At 41.0% G+C, this 11,048-nt stretch overlaps 1 protein-coding gene across 3 annotated transcripts in view; it reads left to right on the top strand.

The window, feature by feature from the left end:
• The window catches only part of LRRFIP2 (LRR binding FLII interacting protein 2), a 100,551-nt gene extending 89,692 nt beyond the window's left edge, over positions 1–10,859 (top strand). For all 3 annotated transcript variants that reach the window (XM_019508990.1, XM_019508989.1, XM_019508988.1), the window contains 5 exons: positions 2,292–2,341; positions 4,568–4,688; positions 5,783–5,862; positions 8,454–8,558; positions 9,911–10,859. In XM_019508990.1, the coding sequence (XP_019364535.1) occupies positions 2,292–2,341; positions 4,568–4,688; positions 5,783–5,862; positions 8,454–8,558; positions 9,911–10,021 (467 nt within the window). In that variant the 3' untranslated portion in view covers positions 10,022–10,859. The remainder of the gene's footprint in view (positions 1–2,291; positions 2,342–4,567; positions 4,689–5,782; positions 5,863–8,453; positions 8,559–9,910) is intronic.
• Positions 10,860–11,048: the final 189 nt, after the last annotated feature.

The raw sequence follows: 11,048 nt of genomic DNA, 5'->3' as shown, positions 1-11,048 counted from the left end.
AATTCCCTCAGCACCCTCGGGTGAAGAGCATCTGGACCTACTAATTTAAACATGTGCAGCCCTCCAAAAGTTCCCAGGAGTGGCAACGCTCCTACCAATGCAGCCTAGTATGTCATTAGTCATCTTGGCAACAAGGGCACACTGCTGGCTTATACTCAGCTTATTGTGCACTGTAACCGCCAGGTCCTTTTCTGCAGAGCTGTTGCCCAGCCACTCAGTCCCCAGCTTGTACTGGTACATGGGATTGTTCCGTCCTAAGTGCAGGGCTTTGCATTTGTCCTTATTGAACCTCATGAGATTTCTTTTGACCCAATTCTCCAATTTATCTAGATCACTCGATTCTAGCCCTAACCTCCTGCGTATCTACTACTCCCCTCCAGCTTGGTGTCATCTGCAAACTTGCTGAGGGTGTACTCTATGCCAGTGCTTCTCAAACTATCTGATGTGGCAGACCAGCAATTTTTTTTCCGGGGGGTCAGGAACCAGTGCCCAATTCAGCTGGTGGCAGCAACTGCGTGTAACAGTGCTACACAAATGTGTGACCGGCTGTTTCTTTCTCTTTCCTCACCTTGCACAACATGATGTCACCTGGAGTTTTGGAACGTACAAACTGTGGCACTATGACATATCAGTGTTATGCTTCTGAAAATATATTTCTTTCTTTCCTGGAAACTCGCTGCGGACCAGCAACCGGCCGGTCCGCAGACCACCACTTTGAGAAGCACTGCTCTATGCCATTTTCCAAGTTGCTGATGAAGACATTGAACAAAACTGGCCCCAGGACCAACCCCTGGGGGCACTCCATTTGGTACTGGCTGCCAATTAGACATCAAGCCAGTCATTACTATTCTCTGAGCCTGATGCTCCAGCTAGTTTTCTATCCACCTTATAGTCCATTCATCCAGTTGTACTTCCCTAGATTGCCTGTGAGAAATGTTGTGGGAGACTGTATCCAAAGCCTTGCTAAAATCAAGGTATATCACATTCACTGGTCTCCCTGCATCCATAGAGCCAGTCATCTCATCATAGAAGGCAGTCAGGTTGATCAGGCATGACTTGCCCCTGGTGAATTCATGCTGACTCTTCCTAATCACCTCTTTCTCCCCCAAGTGCTTAGAAATGGATTCCTTGAGGATCTTCTCCACGATTTTTCCAGGGCCTGAGGTGAGGCTAACCTATCTGTTGTTCCCTGGATCCTCCTCCTTTCCTTTCTTAAATATGGGCACTCTGTTTGCCCTTTTCCAATCATCCAGGACCTCTCCTGATCACTATAAGTTTTTTCAAAGATGATGGTCAGTGGCTCTGCAGTCACATCAGCCAGCTCCCTCAGCACCCTCAGGTGCATCCCATCCGGCCCCATGGACTTGTATATGTCCAGCTTCTCTAAATAGTCCCTAATGTTCTTTTGCCACTGTTGGCTGCTCATCTCCTCCCCAAACTGTGCTACCCAGTGCAGTAGTATGGGAGCTGACCTTGCCTGTGAAGACTGAGGCAAAATAGGCATTGAGTACTTCAGCCTTTTATGCGTTTTTTGTCACAAGGTTCCCTCCCCCTCAGTAAGGGACCCACACTTTCTCTGATCCTCCTCTTGCTACCAACATACTTTATATCCCTTGCTAGCTCAAAATCTAGTTGCACTTTGGCCTTCCTGACTCCACCCCTGCATGCCCAAACACTGCTGTTATATTCTTTTCTAGTTATTTGTCCAAGTTTCCACTTCTTATAAACTTCCTTTTTGTGATTTAGTTTATTGAAGGGTTCCCTGCTAAGCCAGTTAAGCATCTTTTAAAAAACATGTTATACAGGCCACATAATTCAGTTTTACATTGAATGGTGTTTTCCATCACTCAGTATAAAAGGAAATATTCCTATGTACTTATAGGTTATGCATAACATGCATATTGAAAAAGTTTCTTTTCCATTAGTCATAGAAATTATTGCCAATTGATCCTCAAACATTCATTAACTACTGGGAATGAGGCTTGGAGTTCTTTATTGCTGTTAAATCTTTTATATGTTAAAGTGAGGAAAACTATCTTTTTACTACTTACCAAAATATGTTTGAACAGTACGTTGCTGTCACTTATCATGTATTCACACTGACTTTTCCTAATTAACCTACTGCAATAACCAACAGGAAATTAAGACTTAAATTTCAGCATGTCCTTACATTTATAGGTTTTATGTGTGGAAAAAAAAATTATTTTTGAGCTTAATGAAAATAAAATGTCAAACAATAAATTTCCAATTTCAACTCAGTCAGATTTCTAATTGAGCTCTAATTCATCTAGATGTTCGGCTACGAAAACTGGCTGAAGAAAAGGAAGAACTATTGTCACAGGTAAAACTAATTTTTAAAATGAATATTCTATAAAGGCAATGCCACCTTAAAAAAAAAGAAAAGAAAACAGGGCATGCATATGAAAGTATTTTAGTTTGCTATCAGTAAAGTGCCTCCAACTCAGAATTAAGTTAAAAAAAACAAAACAAATTAACATCTTTAAGAAAAGTGCTGGCTATCTACCAGGAATTATCAGGCTCTTCCCCTAGAATGTCCTGATCAGCATGATCTTGATCTTGTGTAATAGTTTCTTCAAGGGTGTCTCCACTATAATTACTTCAAATAGTCCCAATTGAAAGTGTGTGTGTAAATAGGACTGACTCATTTGCAGTCTAATATTATAGAGCATTTCTGGTCAGTGATCATCTTTCTTTCATTTTTATGAAAGGGGGGAGGCAAAATAGAAGTTGTCAAATTGCCTGTCTAACATAATTTGGCTTATCACTTCCCAGGCACTCTCAAAATTTTCCTTAGTGGATCATGTGAGGGACAGCTTCTTGTGGGTAACTTTTTTTCCATGTTCCTGACCTGATGAAGAATGCACTGGTCAAAGTCCTGTCCCAACCATACACTTGGTCCAGTAAAACATAGTTTCTCAACCTGTGGTATGCATACCCCTGGGGGATACGCAAGACACAGGCAGGGGGTTGCTCTCTCTCTCTCTCACCCTTTTATCCTCTCAAAACTATAGCAAAAAAATTAAATTCCCCAGTAATAATTTGGGTTCAGCCCTCCTAGCTTTGGGTAACATCACCTCTAGCCCGGGTAGATACTTGAGTTTGTGCACCCCTGGTGTAAAAGGTGGCAACCCTATCCACACCAGATTAGACATCTGGCATATCACGGCCTTATATATGCAGTCCTTCTTCCAACATATAGCACACATTAGTCTATAAATATAAAATCCCCTGGAAAATTGAGTGTTGGGGTACTTATTAAACTTTTCAGAAGTTAGGGGGTACTTGCTACTTAAAAGGTTGAGAAACCCTGCAATAAAAGATATCACCCACAAAAAAGTTCTTTGTGTTGCAGTTCTTCCAGTTCATCAACCCAAAATATTCCTGTGGTAACTACAGTTGTTTAAATGAAAAAATAACTTTACAAAATTAATTATTGGCTTTTAATGCAGTTAAAATGAAGCATTGTTGAATATGCTGTACTGCTTTAGGCAGGTCGCTTCCTGTACAGGATGCTGTGTACCAGTGACTGTGTGCCCCTCTGAGACTGGCCACTGCTGAAGCCGCTGCCAGCTTCTGCGGGCGGTCACCACCCCACTTCCCCCCCTTGCTGCTGGCATGGCTGCCGGCATCTCTGGGCGGTCCCCTGTAACTTACGTGTACTGTAGACTGTTACCCACGCATTAGTTAGTTAGCTTCTAATTTAGAGGTTCACTGACCAATGTGGCAAGCTAATGCACAGGGCACAGATCAAGCCATTTTGTCAGCCTTTTTAGCAAAATACAAAATACCTTATTTTTACTATTCAATTTAAAATTAAGTAAATTAACTCAAGCCAGATATGGGATAGAATATTAGCAATACACTTACTAAAGCTTGATCCTAAACTTGTTAGGAGTATCATAGTAAAAACTGCAAATTCCTGTTCATGTGAGTTAAACCGCATGATCCCACAAAGCAGCAGGGGAATTCTCTGGGGTTAGCCATGATAGTGATTTTTGTTTCGTACATTGTCCCTCTCTTCTCCATACTCTTCCCACCAAAAAAGCTATCAGTGATTCCTGTAGAACAGTGGTTCCCAACCTCGGGTCATGACCCAAATGAGGGTCGTAGGGGCAATGCCGGTGGCGCCTCACACAAAAGGTGAGCCACACCACACGCTAGGAACTCCCCCACCCCTGGGCTGCCACTATGCCACGCTCTGCTCCCAGCAGCGGGTTATGGCAAAAAGGTTGGGAACCACTGCTGTAGAAAAACCCTGGGGGGTTCTTGCACATAAGACAAAGTAGAAGCAGCTTGAGAGTACTGTGTGTTGGAGAGCATCCCGGTAGCTGTTACTTAAAGGAGCAGAAAGGGGTACAACCTAAAAACAGTTTTGCTGTCCCTGTAAACATGCTATGATATTGGCCATAGCCCCTGTAAACATTTGGAAAGTGTAAATTTTGAGGAGGTAATTCCCTATGTACAGCTAAACTGTCAACTCAGTTTGAAAATCCTAATGAAGTACTTCTAGAAGCTTACCATTTAATAAAATAGCATATTTTTTCAGATTAGAAAGCTGAAGCTGCAGTTAGAAGAGGAACGACAGAAATACTCTAAAAGTGATGGTTCAAATCCAGATATAACAGGATTAGAGAATGGTTCTGACTTGCAGTTAATTGAAATGCAGAGTAAGTCTACCTTGGTTATATAAAGGTATTTATACTGAAAAGAACCTTTTGTTTCCTTTTTATATATATTTAAAGAGCAAGTGTCTTACCTTGCCCTTGGTTGAGCACTTACCTAATTTTGTTGAAAAAATTGTAACTTTTATAGGCTCTTTCCTTTTATTTGTTAGCTTACTTGAGTAGTCTAGTTGTTTTGAAAACAGTGTTAGCAATATCAAATGCAGTATTTAAATTCTTTGTGCTTTTCCTCTCATTGCATTCCTTGTTAGCTAATGAAAGGTTTGTATTCAGTATTTCTAGCAAGCTATTTTTCTTAATTGACAGCTTTGTCAGGATCTAATGCAAATATTTGTAAAACTTCATTATTTAGACAATGATACAGAACACCACCATTTTTAATTATTTGGCTCATGTCATTTTTTCCTTCCTTTCCTAGAAAATTTTTTGTTTAATTTTTTGATCCTCAAAGCCAGCTTTTAAGAGCATCTCAGCAATGGCAATAGCAGCATGTAGGCCAGTGGTTCTCAACTGGGGTGGGGAGGGAGTCCATGGCCCCCTGGGGGACCATGAGCAGGTTTCAGGGTGTCTGCCTGGCCCTGCCTGGCATGGGTTGCCTTGGTCCCCCAGGTCTGAGGCGAGTCCCAAGGAAGGGGCAGGGGCAAGCGTGACCTGCTATGCCCACAACCTCTAACTTGCGGGTGGTGCTGCTGCAGGTGGGCGGATGAGGCTCCATACTGCTGCTGCTCAGGTGGGTGGGGCCCAGGGGCTCCCTGCTGCTAATCCCTGCCTGCTGCACCCTGAGCTGTGTGCATGGTGCTGGGATGCCAGGCAGTTGCTCTGGCACAGGTGGGCCATGGAGTTTTTATAGCATGGGGGGGGCTCAGAAAAAGGCTGAGAACCCCTGGTATATAAAGTCTATGTGATAAAGGTGGCTTTTTAAGCCTCCCAGAAAAAGGAATTTAAAAAGAAAATATACCTTACTAGAAGAATCCTGTATTCTCAATGAAGTAATTTTAAATGAATTTTGAATTAAAATAGAAATGGCCCATTAGAGACTTGGCCCTTTAAGAAATACCTTTCTATTTGATTTTCTGTAGGAGATGCCAACAGACAAATAAGTGAATACAAATTTAAGCTTTCAAAAGCTGAACAAGATATAACGACCATGGAACAAAATGTAAGTATGTCTTACTTTAGATTTCTTTTACGAAATATTTAAGTAGGTCTAAAAGACTCATTGTGTATAATATGCTCTGTAAATTGATTTATTAGATTATATTAAATCCATAGTTTTATTCTGCACCTGTTCTATGCTTCACCATACTGTCTTTGCCAGTTGCATTATGTTCAGACTAGTATTACCCTTTTTTCTTGCTGCTAACAGCTCTTTTTAACCAGTCACAAAAGAAAATATAGAGGTTAACATTTTGGATTCAATAATACATGCACTGTATTTTAAAAAATAAAAAGATTTTTACTGCGTACATGTTTGTCTCAAAATAGTATCCACGCCTTAATTAATGGAGATAGTTAATTTACATGGACCTGTGAGGAGGAAAAAAGTCTGAAATTCACTTTTAGAATTATCTGATAGGTAGCTAGGTATATTTTTTAAAGAACACAGCAAAATTCTGAGTGTGAACTGGTATGTATGTTCGTTCAGTAACTTTGTAAATAATTGTTGCACACATTATTCGGTAAGGGTAGGGACAGACATTACACACAAACCAGTTTAAGTGATCAGAAACTGGTTTAAAACTGTAACGGATCAGATGTTCAGTGCAGATAACCCGGTTTGAAAATGGTTCAAACCAGTTTATATGCCTGTCCTAGACTCCTTCCTCGTTTAAGTTAAATCAGACTCCCCCATCATCCTGGCATGCTTTCTGGGCTTGGCAGGGTTCTCTGCTCTACAGCAGAGCTGGCCCCTCCCCATTGCTCCTGGTTGGAGCTCCAGCAGAGACTACAGGCTCCCCGCTGATCCCCTCACCACTCCCTGCTAAGCAGGGATTTCCCTTGTCCCCTCTGCCTTACACAGACACCTCTCCATATTAGCTAGCAGACCACATGCTGGCTACAGTCTATGCTGTGGCAGACAGGACAAAGGCAAACTCAACAGGTAGCTGGTGATGTCCCTTTGTTGTTTTCTAATAAACACTGAGTTAGGTGTGATAAACACTGTTATCAATTCCCTGCTGGGCTGATCAGAAGGGAGGGGGGGAACTCCTCCCTAATCAGGGCATCCTCCTGGGGCAGGGCCATGTCTCCCCTCAGCTCAGCCCTGATGAAGGGAAGGGAGGGCTGCTCTAGCGCCCTTTGGCTTCTACCCTGAGCCTTTGCAGATATATGCCTATGTTTTGGGGATGTCTGTGCAGTTGCACACTGATTCAGCCTAGCCAGGTTAAACTAACCTGCAAAGATTGAATCAGTTCAGGCTCAGGCTTTTTAAATGTCTGGCTCTAGGTTTTGTGACTTATTTTCCCTATGCCACACACTTGGTTTCAGTCAAATGCAACATTAACAGGTCATAATTCTTGTATTGGAAATACAGGGAGGCAAGCATGTTTCAAAGCTGCTGTCTCCTTATTATTTTTGGCTTGTGGTCCCCCTTTATTGATCTGTTCTTTGGTCCAAGGTCCCTCTTAGTTTATGCTCTGACATGAGTGCCAAATCTCATTTCTTTCAGTTTGCTTACTGTCTCTCATCTCCATGTATTTTATCTGATTTTCTGTTTTCCAGGTCTGTTTTCAATTTCTAGCATCTTTCCCTCCAGTTCTCTTTTCCCTGTCTCTTCATTTGCCACTATCTCCTCCTTCATTTTCTTCCTCTTCCAGTCCACTGAGGTTCCCAGTGTCCAGTGCTTCATAGATTCATAGATGTTAGGGTTGGAAGGGACCTCAGTAGGTCATTGAGTCAACCCCCTGCCCTGGGCAGGAAAGAGTGCTGCGGTCAGACTACCCCAGCTAGGTGCTTGTCCAGTCTCCTTTTGAAGATCCTGAAGGTAGGGGAGAGCACCACCTCCCTTGGAAGCCCATTCCAGATTCTGGCAACCCTTACTGTGAAGAAGTTCTTTTTAATGTCCAACCCAAATCTGCTGTCTGTCAATTTGTGGCCATTGTTCCTAATTACTCCAGGGGGTGCTCTAGTAAACAGAGCATCTCCTATTCCCTGCTGCCCTCCCCTGATGAATTTATAGGCAGCCACCAGATCACCTCTCAGCTTTCTCTTGTGCGGGCTGAAGAGATCCAGGTCCCTCAGTCTCTTCATAGGGCCTGGCCTGCAGGCCTTTGACCATACAAGTGGCCCTCCTCTGAACCCTCTCAAGATTCTCCACATCCCACTTCAGGTGTGGCACCCAAAAGTGGATACAGTACTCCCAACTGCGGCCTGACCAGAGCAGCATAGAGGGGAAGAAGCATCACCTCCATGGACCTGTTAGTCATGCATCTGCTATTCTCTGATTTCCATTGTCTTCTGCTTAATATTCTATTATCTCACCATGGAGAGAGAGAGACGCAGCGGGATCTCTCTACCTTCTATTGCTGTCTTGTGTTAATGTTGGTTAGTTCTCTAAACTCATTTTCCTTTTTGTTTTAGTTACAGGTGTTGCTTCATGTTCACAGTCTCTCTTCTTTCCTTTGCTGAGTAGTACAGTTAATGTAAGAACTGCCACAGAGGGTAGGAAGAAGGCTGGTCTTATGGTGAAGGATGTGCTCACTGACTGAAAAGCAGTATTCTTTACATGTGTGGTTTTATTTGGTTTTACAGATTGGAAGACTTGAAGGACAGGTTATGAGATACAAAACTGCAGCAGAGAGTGCAGAAAAAGTAGAAGATGAACTCAAAGCAGAAAAAAGGAAACTTCAACGAGAGGTAATAAATTCCTTTTCATTTCAAAGGAAACTCAATCGAATCTTTATAAATAAAATTAAAAGCTTGAATATTTAATCTGTGCAGCTGTTATGGCAGTAAATGTACTTCTGAAAGAGGGTCAGGAATAAAAATGGCTGTATGTATGATATTTTGCATGAACCTTTCATTAGTCATCTGTGAGCACTTCATTATATTCCAAGACCAGTTCCTTTCTGACTGCAGCTGGCAAGATGTTCTGCAGGCCATGAATAATGGTAATTGTCTTGGCTCACAACATTCTTGTTTTTCAGCAGTTTCTCCTCCTCTTATCTTTTTTCTCTAAGTCTTAGGAAGTTCTAACAAATTATATCAGCGTTGATTTCTTGAGCAGATTTTGTCTATTTATATTATGGCCATCTTTACTTCTTGGCTATCAAATCGCAACTGCGCAGATCATTGGGAGAAACTTTCTTGTCCTCAGTGCACTGATAACCTGTCTTCTGGTTGGTTTGTTTCTTCAATTCATGTGTGCTAGTGCAGCATCAAGATTATTTGAACTGAGGTTTTGAAACCCTTTCCCTTGTTGGGACCAGGTTTTGCCTCCTTTTGTGTGCAGTTTGTTCCCAAGCTAGAGCATTTTACTTGTTGTGTCACGTCTGTTAAATTTTGTCTACTTTCAGGCTAAAAACAGACATTAGGTTTCTTTTGAGACAGCCTTTTATTCTTGGATCCTGTGGGTGTACCCTGTCCTACTTTTAAGTACCTGTTAAATCATAATACATCTATTTTTTACTCTAATGGACCTCAAATATCTGAGATTCAGTTGTACGTTGTATCACTTTTTTGTAACACTTTGTTACAGGTTTTTTGAAGCATGATGGGAAGGTTTCCTAGTAGCTTCAGAAAGCTGCTGGACTGTTTCATGCCATGTTACACAAGTACAAGTTTACTGTGCCAGGTATCCAGGTTTTAGCTGTGTTGGTCTAGAGGCTAAAGGAATCAGAACTCATGGCAGAGGGGATATCTTTTATTAGACCAACTAGATATTTGCAAAATTGTCTGCCAAAAACCAAGACTAGGGTGAGATGTCATTCAGGAACATTAGGTCCTGGAATGACTGAGTCCTCACACTCTCTTCCTGTTTCAGAGAAATCTTATTTTCCAGCTCAGGAAGCCACAAACAGCCTAATTTTAAAGCAAATTTCATTTAGACTCTTAAGCATTTCTAAGTTATAGCAAAGCCTTTAAAAAAAAAAAAAGTGAAGAGAAAATAAGGTTATGATCCTAACATCAAAGCTTCTTTTAGAATTTTAATTCCTGTTATTCACAAGACAGCACTCTAAAACTGAATGAAACATTTGTTTGCATTTTAGTTAAGGACAGCACTGGATAAGATGGAAGAGATGGAGATGACCAATAGCCACTTGATGAAACGGTTGGAGAAGATGAAGGCTAATAGGACTGCTCTTCTATCTCAACAGTAGAGAAGACTTCTTTTTTAAATGTGCACTGCTCCTTGAAATAACTAGCCCTTAGTTTGTTTTTAATACAGACTTTCATTGGCACAAACTTTTGAACACTGAACTGTTCAGTGATATTTTAGTTTCCTAATTAAGTGGCATACTTTGTAACTTATGAGAGAATGAAAAATAGTTCCAGTTCCCATGTGAATGATGGTGATTTTGTTTTCTTTACCAGTTTGACTTTAAAGTCATCTGGAGCACAATGCTGTATGATTGACTTATTGCTAGAAAATATGTTTTCACAACTGTGGAATCAAGTTTACTCACAATCCTTATTTCAGCTGCTTTAATGATGCTTGGAGACAACTGCATGACTTCAAGAGGACACTGTTTATTAAACTAACAAATATATTTGCTCAAGACATCACACAGCACAAGTGCCTTCTATATGGTGCAATTTAGATTTCAGTTATGTTAGATTGTCAAAATAACCTTTGAAATCAGATAACTTTTATTTTAAGACACATTTTGGGCTCTCTGTTCACTAAACTTTATACATTTTGATGGAAAGATGCATTTTTGTATAATATTTAAATTTATAAGAAAAAAATAGGGACTGTATATAAAACTTGCTTTTTGCATGGGTGATGGTACAGTTGCGTTCCAGATTTTTGTCAAATATAAGCCCTGAAATTCTTGATATAACAGGAGGGACATCAAACTCTACAAGAGTTCTTTTGTTGTACATTGTAAAACTGTATCATTTGCTGCTTAAGTGTGGATTTAACTTTTAGGGTGGGAGGAGGGTTTGAAAAATGTGGCTGATGAACTTATTAAATGGACACTTTACTGACCAGAATAAGTGTTTGGCATCTTCCTTTAAATTCTAAACTTGTTCCTAGAGTCTATGGGTTCTAAATTCAGTTATCACAAAATAAGAATACGTGCTGCTGTTTCATACCGTAATCTTTTTGAAGGTTTTGAAACAGCACACTTTACTTTTGGGTTTGTTTTTACATTTGGGCTAAATAGTTCCCCCCCCCCCCCC

Source organism: Gavialis gangeticus, unplaced genomic scaffold (assembly GCF_001723915.1).
Source record: "Gavialis gangeticus isolate Ggan-Ray unplaced genomic scaffold, GavGan_comp1, whole genome shotgun sequence".
NCBI lineage: Eukaryota > Metazoa > Chordata > Crocodylia > Gavialidae > Gavialis > Gavialis gangeticus.
This window is presented reverse-complemented; position numbering and strand designations above follow the sequence as displayed.